At 47.2% G+C, this 15,821-nt stretch overlaps 1 protein-coding gene across 4 annotated transcripts in view; it reads left to right on the top strand.

Annotated features, from left to right (window-relative positions):
* IFT56 (intraflagellar transport 56) overlaps positions 1 to 15,821 on the top strand; it is an 80,420-nt gene that overhangs the window by 8,197 nt on the left and 56,402 nt on the right. For 2 of the 4 annotated variants that reach the window (XM_073327300.1, XM_073327299.1), the window contains exon 4: positions 14,023 to 14,137. The exons of 1 other annotated variant lie outside the window; for it this stretch is intronic. In XM_073327300.1, coding sequence (XP_073183401.1) covers positions 14,023 to 14,137 — 115 coding nt within the window. Of the gene's footprint in view, positions 1 to 9,302; positions 9,575 to 14,022; positions 14,138 to 15,821 lie in introns of those variants that run through there. One more of the 4 variants, XM_073327301.1, reaches the window with a different exon arrangement.

Raw genomic sequence — 15,821 nt, 5'->3', positions numbered from 1 at the left:
ACTGCAGTGTATGAGTGACAGGGTGGTGAAACACTGGAATGCGTTACCTAGGGAGGTGGTGGAATCTCCTTCCTTAGAAGTTTTTAAGGTCAGGCTTGACAAAGCCCTGGCTAGGATGATTTAGTTGGGGATTGGTCCTGCTTTGAGCAGGGGCTTGGACTAGATGCCCTCCTGAGGTCCCTTCCAACCCTGATATTCTGTGATTCTATGATTAAGTGAGATCTAGCTAGACAGTCCTGGTAAGGGACCTGTATCTCTTGTTGCAGAAAAATTCCTAAGGTTCCTGCCAATCTGACCTGGGGAAAAATCCCTTCCCAAACCTGCATATAATCAGTTAGACTGAGCATGTGAGCAAGAACCTGCCAGCTATGCCAGTGAGGGAGAGAATGCTCAGTCCTGCCTTAGAACACTGGCTCACTCTGTCCAGCGTTCCTCTCCATCTGTGGTCATCTCTGATCCTTCAGAGGAAGGGCACAAAAGCAGACAAACAAATATAAACTCAGAATAGATTGGGGGATGAGAAAAATCCTTTCCTGACCCCTCCAGGGGACTGGCTGAAGCTCTGAAACATGAGCTTTTGGAAACATAAATTGGAAGGAACTCCCAGGGCTGCCAAGCCTTGCCCCCTACCATCACCATCATACAATCCCACACAAATTTTTCCAGCTGTCTCTCAAAACTATTTATGGGTTGTTTCCCCCTTCCCCAAGTTCTATTGGGATGTTGTTCCAGACCCCCACTTCTCTGATTATTAGAAACCGACTTCTAATTTCCAGCCTGAATTTGCTCACGGCCAGTTTATACCCATTTGTGCCTGTGCCATCATTGTCATCCAACTTAAACAGCTCTTCATCCTCCCTAGTGTTCACCCCCCTGATATATTTATAGAGAGCAATCATATCCTCTCTCAGCCTTCTTTTTGCTAGTCTAAACAAGCCAAATTCTTCCAGTCTCATAAGGTAGGCCCTCCATTCCCCTGATTATCCTGGTAACTGTTCTCTACACACCTGTTCCAGTTTGAATTCATCTTTCTTGAGCAGGGGTGACCAGAATTGTATACAATATTCTGAAAGAGGTATTCTCAGTGCCTTGTATAGTGGCATTAATACTTCTCTTTCTCTACTGGAAATCCTGTGCTTGTTGGGAATCAGGGTCTGCAACAGAGCTAGTCTGGAAGCAGTGCCTGCCACAGAACCAGTCTCTGGGCAATCTGATGAGCGCAGCTGGCCTGTAGTAGACTGCCTGAGTGGCTACACTGCCTGATGGATTGGAAGGGTCAGAAGGCTGGATTTTAGGCCCAGCAGTAGCCGCAATTCAGCGGCTGCTCAAAGCATTTGCCCATGGCTGTGATAGCTCCTGCCTTGTTCCAGCCCTGCTCCTGCCTTGCCTCACTCCAGATAACCTGGTTCTGACCCTGGACTTGTACTCATGGCTCCTGACTCCAGCTGTGACCTTGGGCTTGGGCACCTGGCTTCCGATTCCTGGATATTGATTCCTGCTCTGACCACTAGGTGGGACTCCTGCTTCAACTGCCCACATCCTGGCCACTGTCATCATCTGATGTATCCTAGTATTTTTCTTTTTTGCAGTTGCATCACATTGGTGGCTCAGAGTCATCCTATGATCTGCCAGCACACCCAGGTCTCCCACCTCAGTTCCAACTGATGAGGCCACAGCTTGTGGCAGAAATACTTAAACCCTAAGTGCATGACCTTGTATTTTGTACTATTGAATTTCATACCACTTCTATTACGCCAGTCTTCAAGGTCATCTAGATCTTCCTGTATAACATGCTGTTCCACCTCTGCATTGACGATGCCTCCCAACTTTGTATCATCAGCAAATTTCATTAACTCACTCCTACTTTTTGTGCCATGGCCCCAGCATTGGATAAGATTGATTCAAAGAGCAGTCCTTGAGGAACTCCACTAGTAACTGCACTCCAGTCTGATAATTTCAGCACAACTTGTTGCCTTCTCCCCTTTAGCCAGTTCCTTATCCATTTTACATTTCTTGTACTAATCCCCATCTTCTGTAATTTAACTAATAATTTCCTGTGTGGTATCATGTCAGAGCTTTACTGGAGTCCAAGTATATTGGATCTACTCCATTTCCCTTATCTAAAAAATCAGTTTTCTTCTCAAAGAAGGAAAAGTCGGTTAATCTGGCATCATCGGCCTTTGGTAAACCCATGTTAAATGACAGCTTCCCTCTTCCGTTTACCTCCATGAATTTAATTATTCTTGCCTTCACAGTTTGTTCTAAAGCCTTGAACTTAGACTAACAGGTCTGTAGTAGCCTGGATCATGTTTTTAACTTTTTCAATATAGGTACGTCATTAGCTATTCTCCAGTCATACAAAACTACCCCAAATAGATTTATTAAAAATCCTTGATACCGGATTACTTATCTCATATGTCAGTTCTTTCAGTATTCAGAGTTGGAAATTATCCAGTCTCTTCCATTTGAGCGTATTAAGCTGTTTAAGTTTTTCTTCTACCTGTGGTAATCCGTATTTCTGTACACTCACTTCCATCAGCTGTCCTGCCTATGTTCCATTTTATCATCCATATTGAAAATGTAGGCAAAGCATTTGTTTTAATCTTTGGGCCATTCCTAGATTATCTTTAATCTTGTCTCCATTCACATTGCATAGCAGCCCAACCTCATCCTCTTTTTAATTATATAACTAAAAAACCTCTGATTTATTTTAATTTCCTTGGGAAGAGCTAATCCATGTTGACTTTTAGCAATTCTCACTTTATTACTACATTTTCTAACCTCCAAGATGTAGTCTTCTTTGCTGATCAGTCCCTTTTTGAATTACCTATAGGCTCTCTGCTTACTCCTAAAAACCTTTTAGAGGTGATTATTCATCCAACTGGGTCTGGAGCCTTTCCCCACAAGGTTTTTTTCTCCCCATCCCTATTCCCCTAGCTTGGGATGCAAATTGCTGATAATTTCATTAGAACAGCTATACAAAAACTCAAAGCCTCCTACATGTTTAAGTCAGTGATACTCAGTAGGCAGCCTGTGGGCCAAATGTGACCCACCAGCTCACTTGAAAAAAATGTTTATTATTAAATTCATGAACTGTGATGCTCTGCCAGTCATTTGCCTATGACTGCCTTAGTGAGTAACTTACCAGCAGTACTTAATTTGTAATGAAAGAGGTACCAGGGCACAGCCCTGGCAAGCCCCAGCACAAACTAAGCGTTGGCTGGGCAGCTGGAGAGCAGCAGCTGCTGGCTGGGTGCCAAGCTCTGAAGGCAGAACTGGTGCAAGCAGCAGCACAAAGTAAGGGTGGCATGGTGTGTTGTATTGTTACCCTTGCTTCTGCACTGCCGCTGTCAGCAGTGCTGCCTTCAGAGCTGGGTGGCCAGAGAGTGGCAGGTGTTGGCCGGGCAGCTAGCTCTGAAGGCAGTGCGACCGCCAGCGGCAGAGCAGAAGTAAGAGTGGCAATAGCGGTGGCTCTGCCTTCAGAGCTGGGAGCCCAGAGAACAGCGGTTGCTGGCCAGAGGCCAGAGGTGCCCGGGCTATCAACTGCCAAGCCTAGAGGTGCTGTGGCTCAGCCCTAGCAAGTCCTGGCACAAATTAAGCACTGCTTACTGGATCTTAAGTTCTTCTTTGAGTGCTTGTTCATGTCCATTCCAATCAGGTGTGTGCGCACCACGTGTTCGCCAGCCGGAAGATTTTTCCCTTAGCTGTGTCTGTAGGGTCGGCCTGTGCGCCCCCTCGGGTCGTGCCTTCATGGTGCCCCATATAGCGCCCTGCCGACCCCCCATCCCCTGAGTTCCTTCTTACCGCTAGTGACGGCTAGCTGAAACATAGCTCGCTCTTGCTTGCAAGTGCTTTGGCAGTGTCCTCTTTAGTTAATTGTACAATAGTGTAAATAGTTAGTTAGAAATAGTTGTAATTGAGTTTTGTTTGGGAGGTTCCTTCCCCCCTCCCCCCAACAACATCTTCCCCACCTCTGGGATATGCGCGGTTCCCCAAGGTTCAAACTCTGTGAGGACTGTGGCAAGTTTTTGCCCAAGAGGGACCCACACACTTCTTGTCTGCGGTGCCTTGAGGAGAGCCACCAAAAGGACAAATGGAAGATCTGCAAGGGTTTTCGACCTAGGACCCTTAAAGACGGGGAGCAGAGACTTAAGATCCTGCTGATGGAAGCAGCACTCTGGCCACATTCCAACCCTGGGTCCACAGAACCACGCCGAGTACTTGATCGTTGGTCTGCAGTGCTCCAGCACCGAACAAGGACCCTAAGGCCCCTCAGCACCACCACGGCTCCGCCAATAAAAAGCAGTCTTCAGTGCGGCACCACTTTCAGTCCCCAGTGCCACTAAAGAAGAAAAGGCCAGAGTGGGGTCAGTCTCCCCCTCTAAAGTCCAAGAGACCTGTGGCATCAATGAGCACCTCGAACCAGACTGCCTTGTCCCTCCAGCCCTCTAGGGTTTCGCAGACTCCTGCCCTGTCTGGGGTTCAGTTGAGTCCGAACCCCTCACGGTCCCCGGAACATCAAGGTGACCACTTCAAATGCCTCCGGTGTGGATGGGAGCTGGAAGTGGCTAAGGACCTTATGTGCCTCATAGTGCCGTCCTCCCTGCAGAGAAGGGACAAGTTGCCGGTGACTGCACAGCCCCACTTTCAGTCAAGGGGCAAACCAGCACTGATGGTGCGCCAATCCACATTCCTGGTGCACCTCTCCTCGGCACGGCCCACCCATGCAGGGGAGCTGCACCGATCTCCGGCCTCTCAGTACCGCTCTCCAGCATGCCAGGGCACCTCTTCTCCCTGGTTCTCCTACTCGGAGACCTCAGATGCGGAGGTGGACTCTTGTCGTTCTGATAGGACCAGGAGCAGGAGGTCCAGATCCCGTCGTAGCCATCATCCCTACCCGGCACTGTGGCCTCTGCCATCGCAGCCTTTGTCACAGTGGCCCTTTTGGACACCCTGGGCCTATCACCAGGGACAGGTCCAGGGCCCAAGGTCCAGGTCGGCGTTGGTGTCCTCGGCGTCCTTCGCTCCCCCACAGGCAACGCTGGCACTGCTAGCAGTGGCACCACTGACGGAAACACCAGCACCGCTGTTACACCCTCCCATCAGCAGCACTGCCGGCGGCTTCGGCTCCAACTCCCCGGCACCACAAACCGTGGGATACCGAGTGCCACAAGACCCACGGAGCATTGAAGGCAGTGAGCAAGGTCCGCTGCCAGGTCTCTCCTCCTCATCCTCCCCAAATGAAGCGGTCGCGGAGACATTGACGGCCCTGGCCCTGGAGGATAACAGGGCACTCCAACAGCTCTTACACTGTGCTGCCCAGAACCTGTGGCCTCACATACAATGGCTATGGGGATTGTAATGAGAAGGGGCTCCTGGTTGCAGGTCTCTGGTCTGCCCCACGAGGTCCAGCAAACCTGGATTCCCCTTCGAGGGTTCGGCCCTCTTTTGCGACAAAACAGATAAGTGACTCTATAGTCTGAAGGACTCAAGGGCCACACTGAGATCTTCGGGGCTCCATACACCAGCCCCTCAGTGAAGGCATCTCCAGCCACAGCCTCCCTCCAAGTTCTACCAACCCCAGAACTGCAAGGGTGCTCCTCATAGGAGGAATAGGAGTGGTAGAAGGAGGCAGCAATCCTCGGGGCAGAGCTCCAACCAGCCCAAGCCTCTGCCGGGCCCCAGACCCCCCTTTTGTAGGTGCGGTTGAGGACAGCACATCAGTACCACGACTGGATCCATCCCTTCTTACCTTCTCGTCCCGTCTATCCCCTTTCTACCGTGCTTGGTCCCTTATCACCTCAAACCGCTGGGTGCTCTGCATGGTGTAGAGGGGATATTCCATCCAATTCTGTGCTCTCCCGCCCTTCCACCCCCTTTCCCCATCCCTCTTCAGGGATCCCTCTCACGAGCAACTTCTAATACAGGAAGCAATAGACGAGGTTCTTCAGGGGCAAAGGCTTCTACTCCTGATATTTCCTAATACCGAAAGCCAAGGGTGGCCTCAGACCCATCCTGGAATTGCAGGAACTCAACAAGTTTGTCAAGAAACAGGTTCTGCATGGTCTCCCTGACCTCCATTATCCCCTCATTGGATCCAGGAGACTGGTACACCGCCCTCGACTTGAAGGATGCATATTTTCACATAGTGATAGTTCCATGTCACAGACGATACCTCAAGTTTGTGGTGAACAACAGCCACTATCAGTTTACTGTCCGACCTTTTGGCCTGTCAGCAGCATCTCGAGATTTCACGAAGTGCATGGCAGTTGTCGCAGCATTCCTGTGCAAGCAGTAGATACAGGTTTTCCTGTCTCTCGACAACTGGCTGATCAAAGGCCACTCCAGATCTCAAGTGGAGGAGCAGGTCAGGTTCATAAGAATGACCTTCCTTGAACTAGGTCTCCTTCTCAACGAGGCCAAATCCACACTGTCCCTGGTGCAGAGGACAGACTTTATAGGCGCAGTGCTAGACTCAACTCAAGCAAGGGCATACCTCCCAGAAGCCAGATTTTGGTGTCTGGGTGACGTCATACGGGGTCTCAGACAGTTACCTACAATCACGGTAAGGAGCTGCCTGAAACTGCTGGGGCATATGGCTGCTTGTACCTACGTAGTACAGCATGCCAGACTCAGACTTCGCCTGCTCCAGGCATGGCTAGTGTCAGTTCATCAACCAGCTCGAGATGCTTTGGACAGCGTTGTAACCCTGCTTGTCCAATGTTAGACTCCCTCCTGTGGTGGCTCAACCCTCAGGTAGTTTGTGCAGGAGTGCCCTTCGCCATTCCTCTTGTTAGTGACAGATGCCTCGGATCTGGGATGGGGAGCACATTTGGGAGACCTCAGCACACAAGGTCTCTGGTCTCAGGCAGACCTAGCTCAGCATATCAATGTCAGAGAACTGAGAGCGGTGCAGCTGGTGTGCCAGGTTTTCAGAGCCCTCATATCAGGCAGATGTGTATCAGTCCTTACGGACAACACCACAGCGATGTTTTATATCAACAAACGGGGGAGTGGGTGCACGCTCCTCTCCCCTGTGCCAGGAAGCCCTCATGCTGTGGGACTTCTGTGTAGAGCACTCAATATATCTGCAAGCATCATACCTCCCTGGGATACAGAACAAGCTGGTGGACAGTCTCAGCCAATTTTTTCATGGCCATGAGTGGTCCCTTTGGCTGGACATAGTGAGCTCAATTTTCCATCTCTGGGGCTTTCCCCAAATAGACCTGTTCATCTCGTGCAGCAACAGGAAGTGTCAGCTATTTTGCTCCTTCATGAATCACAGCCCGGGTTCCATTGCGGATGCCTTCCTTCTTCCATGGTGGGCCGTCTCCTTTACGCCTTCCTGCTGGTTCTGTTGGTCCACAGGGTGCTCCTCAAGATCCACAGGGACTGAGCCCTAGTGATATTGATAGCTCCGGCCTGGCCATGCCAGCACTGGTTCACATCGCTCCTGGAAATGTCCGTGGCAACTCCAGTCACCCTACCACTTGTCCCGGACCTAATCATGCAGGATCACGGCCTCCTCCGACACCCGAACCTTAAGTCGCTCCACTTCACAGCATGGATGCTCCATGGCTAAACACGGTGAAGCTGTCCTGTTCTGATCAAGTCAGACAAGTTCTCCTTGGCAGTAGAAAGCCCTCCACAAGGACAACGTACCTTGCCAAGTGGAAGAGGTTTTCTCTCTGGTTGGAGCAACACCATCAGTCACCAACGCTTGCCTCGGTGCCATTTATACTGGACTACCTCTCCATTTTATGCAACAGGCTCTGTTTATGTTGTCAATAAGGGTCCACTTGGGCACCATCTCCACCTTCCATCCAGGCGCAGATGGTCACTCAGTCTTCGCAAACCCTATGGTTAGTCATTTCCTTAAAGGTCTCCTCAAGCTCTACCCGCACACGCAACAGCCTATCCCAGCTTGGAACCTTAATCTGGTCCTTTCCGGACGTACGGGTCCACCATTTGAGTTACTGGTGACGTGCTCCCTGCTTTATCTCTCATACAAGGAGGCCTTGCTGGTGGCAATAACCTCAGCTAGGAGAGTGTCGGAGGTCAGGGCCCTTACATCTGAGCCCCCTTACATGGTATTTCATAAGGACAAGGTTCAGCTCAGGCCTCACCCTGCTTTTCTCCTTAAGGTTGTCTCCCAGTTTCACACTAACCATGACATCTTCCTCCCAGTGTTCTATCCTAAGCCGCATTCCTGCGGTAGGGAACAAAGGCTTCACTCAATGGTTGTCCGCAGAGCGCTGGCCTTCTATATAGAGAGAATTAAGCCATTCCGAAAGTCTGTCCATTTATTCGTAGCGGTGGCAGACAGGACGAAAGGCCTCTCAGTCTCAACCCAACGCATCTCGTCATGGATCACGTCATGCATTCGGGAGTGTTACGACCTGGCGAAGGTGCCCGCTTTGCCGATCACTGCACGCTCCACCAGGGCTCAGGCCTCCTCAGCAGCATTCCTGGCACAGGTCCCCACACAGGAAATCTGCAGAGCAGCAACGTGGTCCTCGATACACACTTTCACAATGCACTGTGTGATCACACAACAGGCCAGAGACGATGCAGCCTTCGGGCGAGCCATGCCCCAATCAGTGGTTGACTCCGACCCCACCTCCTGAACTTTGACTTGTGAGTCACCTGATTCGAATGGACATGAACAAGCACTCGAAGAAGAAAAAATGGTTACTCACCTTCTTGTAACTGTTGTTCTTTGAGATGTGTTATTCATGTCCATTCCAATACCCACCTTCCTACCCCTCGATCAGAGCAGCCAACAAGAAGGAACTAATGTGGAGGGGGGTCGGCAGGGCGCTATATTGGGTGCCATGAAGGCACGATTCCAGGGGGGGCCCAGGCCGACCCTATGGATGCTGCTAAGGGGAAAATCTTCTGGTTGGCATGCACACGGTGCGCACAAACCTGATTGGAATGGACATGAACAACCCATCTTGAAGAACAACAGTTGCAAGAAGGTGAGTAACTCTTTTTTTCATGTGATAGCATCGGCTGTGATTGAACTAGGACGCCACTCATTTTTTCATTAGTGTTGGAAATGTAGCCAGAAATAAATGTGAGTAGGAGTAAATGTCACAGTCAACAGTGGAAACTGAACTTTTAACCTAAACTGGACAGCGGATTTTCTTTCTGTTATGCCACCTCATTTAAATGCAAAACATTTGTGTTTAATATGCCAAACTACTGTATCTGTCTGTAAGGTCACTGATGTGAGGCACCATTTTGAATCAAAACACAGTAATTTCAACATGTCCTATCCTCCTGGCAGTGTTGCAAGATGTGACAAAATTGAAAATCTGAAGTCTTCATATCACACTTCAAATGTCATTCTCACAACATCAGTGACTGAACAGGAAAAAAATCAACGGCTGCTTCTCTTCATACATGTTGGTACCACCTGAAAAGAAAGTCTTTCCTAGCTGCCAAGTTTGTGAAGAAGTACACAGAAATGGTGGAGGAGCTTTTTGCCAGAGATAAAAACAAAGAAGACATTGTGAACCATGTGAAGCAAGTTTCTCTCTCTGATTCCACAGTAGCGTAAAGATTGGAGGTAATTTATAAGGATTGTCTGTCAGGACTGCTTTCCGATTTAAAAAACATGTCTCTTGCGGGGGATGAATCAAGCATTTTAAGTGATACTGCCCAGCTATCACTGTTAGTTAAATTTTTATGATAGTGAAATTTTCAAGGAAGAGTTTTTATCCTTAATACCAATAGAAATCTACACCACAAGAGAGACCATTTTTGAAAAGGTAAAAGGCTTTTTTTGAAAAAAAAAATTGTTTGAATCTGCAGAAAGTAAACTTGCTTGTTATAGATGGAGGTCCCTCTATGACAGAGAAAGAGAAGGGTTTTGCTTGACATTTGGAAGCGATACACCCTTAATTAAATACACTTCACTGCATCATTCACCAGACTGTCCTATGTGTGCCTTTCAGAGGAATCTTGAAATCTTTCTGACAGACTTAACAGGAAAGATATTGACCTTTCCCACTTTGCGTGTTCTTGCTACAGATGAAACTTTTACTCCTGAGGACATTCTGCGCCAAAAAATTAAAATTCTGCAAGTTTTATTTGTCATAAATAAATGCAGAGGTTCCAGCATGGCAGTGGGGAGCACAGGCCACCGGTTGCACGAAGATGGGAGATCACCCTGCAGCCACCCCACCCCCAGGACATGGACTCAGCGGTGCGGCTTCCCCCGACCCTGACACAGCACCAGGTCTGGGCCTGCCCCAGAAACACCCTGGGACTCTGTGCCAGGCGCACCAGGTGTGGGGCTGGCAGGCTCAACCAAGCAGGATCCAAGTGTGGAGGGGCTCAGTGTGGGGGGATCCAGGTGTGGAGTGGGAGGATTCTGTGTGGGACACTTTGGTTGCAGGCAGCTCAGTGGGGGAGTCTAGGTGTGGGGGGATCTGGATGCAGAAAGGCTTGTCAGGAGTGTTCCAGGTGCAGGGGCAATGGGACTTTGCAGGGGCTTCTGGGTGAAGGTGGATGTGGCTCAGTGGCGGGAGGTCCGGTGTGGGGATCTCAGCAGGGGTGTGTGTCTGGGTGCTGGAGGCGTGGGGCTTGGTGGGGTGGGGGTCTGGGTCAAGCTAGTTGGGGGCTCAGTGGCATGGGGGCTCAGGGTGGTGCAGAGGATGGGGCATCAGGATGGGAGTTTGAGTGCAGGGAGCTCAGTGGGGATGCAGGGGTGGGGTCTGGGTACAGGGGGGCTCCAGATGCAGGGATTGAGGTTCAGTGTGGTGGGGTTCGGGTATGGAGGGCTAGGGGGATGTACCAGGTGAGACTTGGCAGAGGTGTCTGGGTATGGGAGGTCTGGATGCATGGGGGTTGAGTGGATGGGAGAGCAGCTCCCCATACAGTGATCCCTCCCCCCACAGCTGAGGAGCAATGGGGGCAGGAAGCAGGGGAGGATGCTGAGTTTCCTGCAGCTGGTGGAGGTTTCTGAGGGTGGGTCTGACCCAGACCCAGCCACTCCTTGCAGGGGAAGAGGAAGTCCTATCCTCTCCTGCCTCTAGCCCAGCCAGGACTAGCAGCTGATCCCGGCTCAGGATAGGAGCCACTGGCTGGGGTGTCCCTAGCCCCATCGTGATTTATCTCTCCACCGGCTGCTCTGGGTGCCTGAAACGATGTACCTGTGCTGCTAGGGAGTAGTGCATGACTGTTGTTGCAACTTCCCTGTCAGAAAGTAATTTTTCTGCGGGGAAGCAAAGAAATCTGCGGGGGATTAAACTATCTGATTAAAAGTTTTAAAATGCAGTTTTATAACTTTAAATTGCAAAGGATTTGCTTTTATTTATTCATGATCCATTTGTTACCTCTGTCCATGGACCTTGCCCTTTTGAAGCAAAGAACATTCTTGATTCATTGATGAAGGTGCCTTTAAATTAGAAATTGTAAGGCTCCAGAGCTCAGATGTCCTGAAGGCAAAATTCAGAGAAGTGGGATTTAGTGAATTCTGGAGTCAGTATGCTGACCAGTTTCAGAATAGCCAGAATCTAGCCATCTATCTTTTAACAATGTTCGGATTAATGTACCTCTGCAAATCTGGGTTTTCTACCATGAATGTAATAAAAAACCAACACCACAATCGCCTGACAGATGAGCATCTTCACGTAATTCAACTGAGTATCAGTAAAGTTCAGTGACTTATTTAACTAATTCCCTAGACTTCCCTTTTTGAAATAAAAATCCATAGTTGACAACTTGATTTTGATTATCTTTCCATAAAACAACTGTGATCACCCGATCCAAGGTTACTTCCTATGACCAGCTCTTTTAGAATGTCCTCATCACTTACCAAAACCAAGTCTAAAATTGCATCACCTCTTGTTAGTTCAGTTACTACAAGATGAAGAAAACTGTCATCTATCACATCCAGGAATATCTGGGCTCTGCCAATATTAGTAGTATTTATTCTCCATTTTATATCCAGGAAATTAATCTCCCATTATGATACTGTTCCTTGTAGTATTTATCTTTCCTAATAATATTAGAGATCTCTACCATATCTCAGTCTAATCCTGGGGGTCTATAAGCAGACCACGAACACTATCCCAATAGAACCTCTTTGACAATCCTTCCCCAAAGTGATTTTGACCCAGACAGACTCTGTTTTGTTCATGCTATCACATCCTAATTCTGTAGAGTTTACTGCATCACTGATGTACAGTGCTACTCCACCACCTTTACCTTTATGTCTGTCTTTCCTAAACAGCACATACTCTTTTATACCTGTATTCAAATCATGATTACTATTCCACCATGTTTCTGTAATCCCGATAATATCTGGTTTGACCTCATCTACCAGTAGTTCCAGTTCTTCTATTTTATTGCCCAGATTCCTTCTATTCTTGTACAACCATGTCAGTTATTTCTCTCAGCCCTCCCACATTTTTCTAGCCAGATTAGGTACAGTCCTTTCACTAACATACTACAATCAATATTTGTACTTTTCTTCTTGCTGTCCATACTCTTACCTTCTGGTGTATTTTTATCCCTTACTGTATCTTCATTTAACTGATTTTCCTCCTCCTGCGTAGTGAAGGCAGGCATGGAAATTTCACAAGTCTTTCTCAACTTTCTCCCAACTTCTCCTAATTTTAAGCCTGTCTTATCAATTGTGGCAGCCTTGATTTCAGAAGGTTAATACCCCAGCTGCTCAAGTGAAGTTCATCAGTCAAGAAAAGTCTCCTTTCTGTAAATGTCTTCCAATGGTCGATCATCCCAAAACCTTCCTCATTCCACCAATCCTTGAGCTATCTGCTGATCTTCTTTGTCTTGTCACTCCTACATGCTTCTCTAGAGACAGGTATTCCACTGAAGAGCACCTGAGCTTCTTTAAGTGACTTACCCAGCCTAGCATAGTCATCGTTGATCCATTCAAAGTCCCTGATCACATAGATCTGTCTCTTCCTGGTGTTGGTATGAATCTGTCTTATGTTCTCTCTCACAGTCCGCTCTAAATTATCCTCATTTTTCCTGGGTCTGCATCTGCATCATCTCTTCCTCTCTTCTGCAGGGACTGGCTTCCTTTCTTTTCTTCCTTGCCACCCTTGCTTCTGCCTGTTTTCTCCTCTTTGTTCCCCAGTGCTGCAAACCTGTTAACTCAATTTCACCACCACTAGCCAATCTCTTCCTCTGCCTTGTCCTTGTGGTCACATTCTTCCATGGATCATCCTCCTCTTCTGTCAGTCCACCATCCAGGTCCTTTTTGTTTGGCAAGTGTCTGCAAATCTTGAATTGTCGATACCACCTCCTTTCTCCTTTCCTGCATTTCCTTCAAATTCCTGTCCCAAAAGTAGTTCATACCACTCACTTACCTTTTTGTATTTTGGAACAAATTGGCTGATCTGTATCATCTGGTAACACTTTGTCTGGTATCAGAAAGGGAGAGTAATATTGTCTACATCAGCGGTTCCCAAACTGTGGTACGCGTACCCCTGGTACACATCTCTGGGGGATACATGGGAGAAATTGTGTAATGGTGGATTTTATTTATTATTTTATTTATTGCATTTTTGTAATAGGCTACTCAGACAAAGCTTTAAAACTCTGTGGGAATTTGTTATATAAAATACGGTAGTTAATTTACTTCAAGATGTACAAATGAGAACACAGATACAGAAACACTGTTGAATAGAGCCCTCACTTCCAATCACTGTACAGTGTGGGTTCAGTTGCCTAGCAAGTGTTCAGTCTAACTGAGCTCAGAACTTAGGTTTTTTCAGTTGTATACATTGCACTGTAACTATATCTGTATGCAACAGTGAAATATGGACAGATGGCTAAAGACAGGTAGTGTTAAGAAGAACACATAAGGTATCAGTGCTGAGAAGGGATGGGATGGGGTGGGGTATGTGGGCAGCTGGTAGATTTGGAAGGGGGTATGCAATAAGAAAAGTTGGGAAACCTCTGGTCTACATAATGCTTGTCTTGCTGTCAAATGTCTGGGTCATCACAGAGAAAGTGTCTCTCAAACCTTCTGTCTTTCAGGAGTATGAGGCTTTGACCAAGCAACCAGGTTGCAACCCTGATGTCTGGGTGAACCTAGCATGCACTTACTTTCTCTTGGGGATGTATACACAAGCTGAACAGGCAGGCTTGAAAGGTGAGGTGTGTCTCTTGGATTGACTGTGGTGGGAGTTTTGGTGACTTAAAAACCCTTACAATGCATCCTACAGAAAGTATTTTATGCTTTTGGAAAGTAAGCTCTGAAACAAGAACATAAGAAAGTCTTGGTCAGGTGGAACATCTGGAATTGAAATGGTCTATTAGAAATAAATTTCTCCTGATTATGTAGTGACTTGGATAATGGAGTGGAGAGTATGCTTATAAAATTTGCAGATGACACTGAGATGGAGGAGTTGCAAGCACTTTAGTTACAGAATTAGAATACAAAATGACCTTGATAAATTGGGGAACTGGTCTGAGATCAACAAGATGAAATTCAATAAAGACGGGCACAAAGTACTACACTTAACAAGGAAAAATCAAATGCATAAATACAAAATTGGGAATAACTGGCTACATAGTAGTACTGCAGAAAAGGATCTAGGAATTATGGTGGATTATAAATTGAACATGAGCCAACAATATGATACAGTTGCGAAAAAGGCAAATATTCTGGTGTGTATTAACAGGAATACTGTATGGAGGCACAGGAGGTGATTGTCCTGCTCTACTTGGCACTGGTAGAAACTTCAGCTTGAGTATTGTTTCCAGTTTTTGTGTGCCACACTGTAAGAAAAATATGGACAAACTGGAGAGGGACTAGAGGAGAGCAACAGAACTGATAAAAGGTTTAGAAATCCTGACTTATGAGGAAAGGTTAAAAAAAACTGGTCATGTTTAATCTTGAGAAAAGAAGACTTGGGGGTGGGAGTGGTGGGGGGAGAACCTGATAACAGCCTTCAAATATGTTAAGGGCTGTTATAAATGATCAGTTGTTCTCCATGTCCACTGAAGTTAGGACAAGAAGTAATAGCTTAATCTGCAGCAAGGGAGATTGTTAGATATTAGGAAAACTTCCTAACCCATAAGGGTAGTTGAGAACTGGAATAGGTTACTAAGGGAGGTTGTAGAATCCCCATCATTGAAGGTTTTTAAGAGTAAGTTGAACAAACACCTTTCAGGGATGGTCCTGCCTCAAGTGTGGTGGGATGGACTATATTAACGCTCAGTGTCCTTTCCAGCCTTACATTTTTGTTATTTAAAGATCTAAAACTCAGTTTGTGATGTAGTTGTAGCGACAGGGAGTTACTGTTCTGTTGATTTTTTCCATATCTGTGAGCCAGTGCTACTGAAGCTAACTAGAGCAGCACAACTGACAGAAATGTAGGCAACAGTACAGTTGTTCTCCCTGACATGGGTAGGGCCCTATATAGACTTGGAGTGATTCAATAGATGATGTGCTGGTTTATGAGTCAGTGCTGAACCAAATCAGTTTAGACATTTGGGGGCTAATATGTGCAAGGTGCTGAGTTCACTTACCTATTGAAAACTTCTGTTGGAGTTGGGGATGCTCAATATCTTGCAGGAGGACTTGGCTGTTGCAAGAAAGGGTCCTAAAGTTCCCATGGCACTGTCTGAAAGAGGAGGGGTGAGAACCCAATTCCAATCCCATTCTGCCTGTCTAAAATTCTCACTGAAGTCTTACTTTGAGAAGTTACCCATCATTTTCTGTCTTATCTCAGTGTAGTATTTGAATAAGATCAAATTCCATTTAAAATCAATATTGGTAGTGAAGTGCCTAGTGGACTTCATGGAGTCTCTGACTCTTCTCCCTTTTCAGG

Source organism: Lepidochelys kempii, chromosome 1 (genome assembly GCF_965140265.1).
Source record: "Lepidochelys kempii isolate rLepKem1 chromosome 1, rLepKem1.hap2, whole genome shotgun sequence".
NCBI classification, from domain to species: Eukaryota; Metazoa; Chordata; order Testudines; family Cheloniidae; genus Lepidochelys; species Lepidochelys kempii.
Note: the sequence above shows the minus strand (reverse complement) of the source record. Positions and strands in the feature narration are given on the sequence as shown.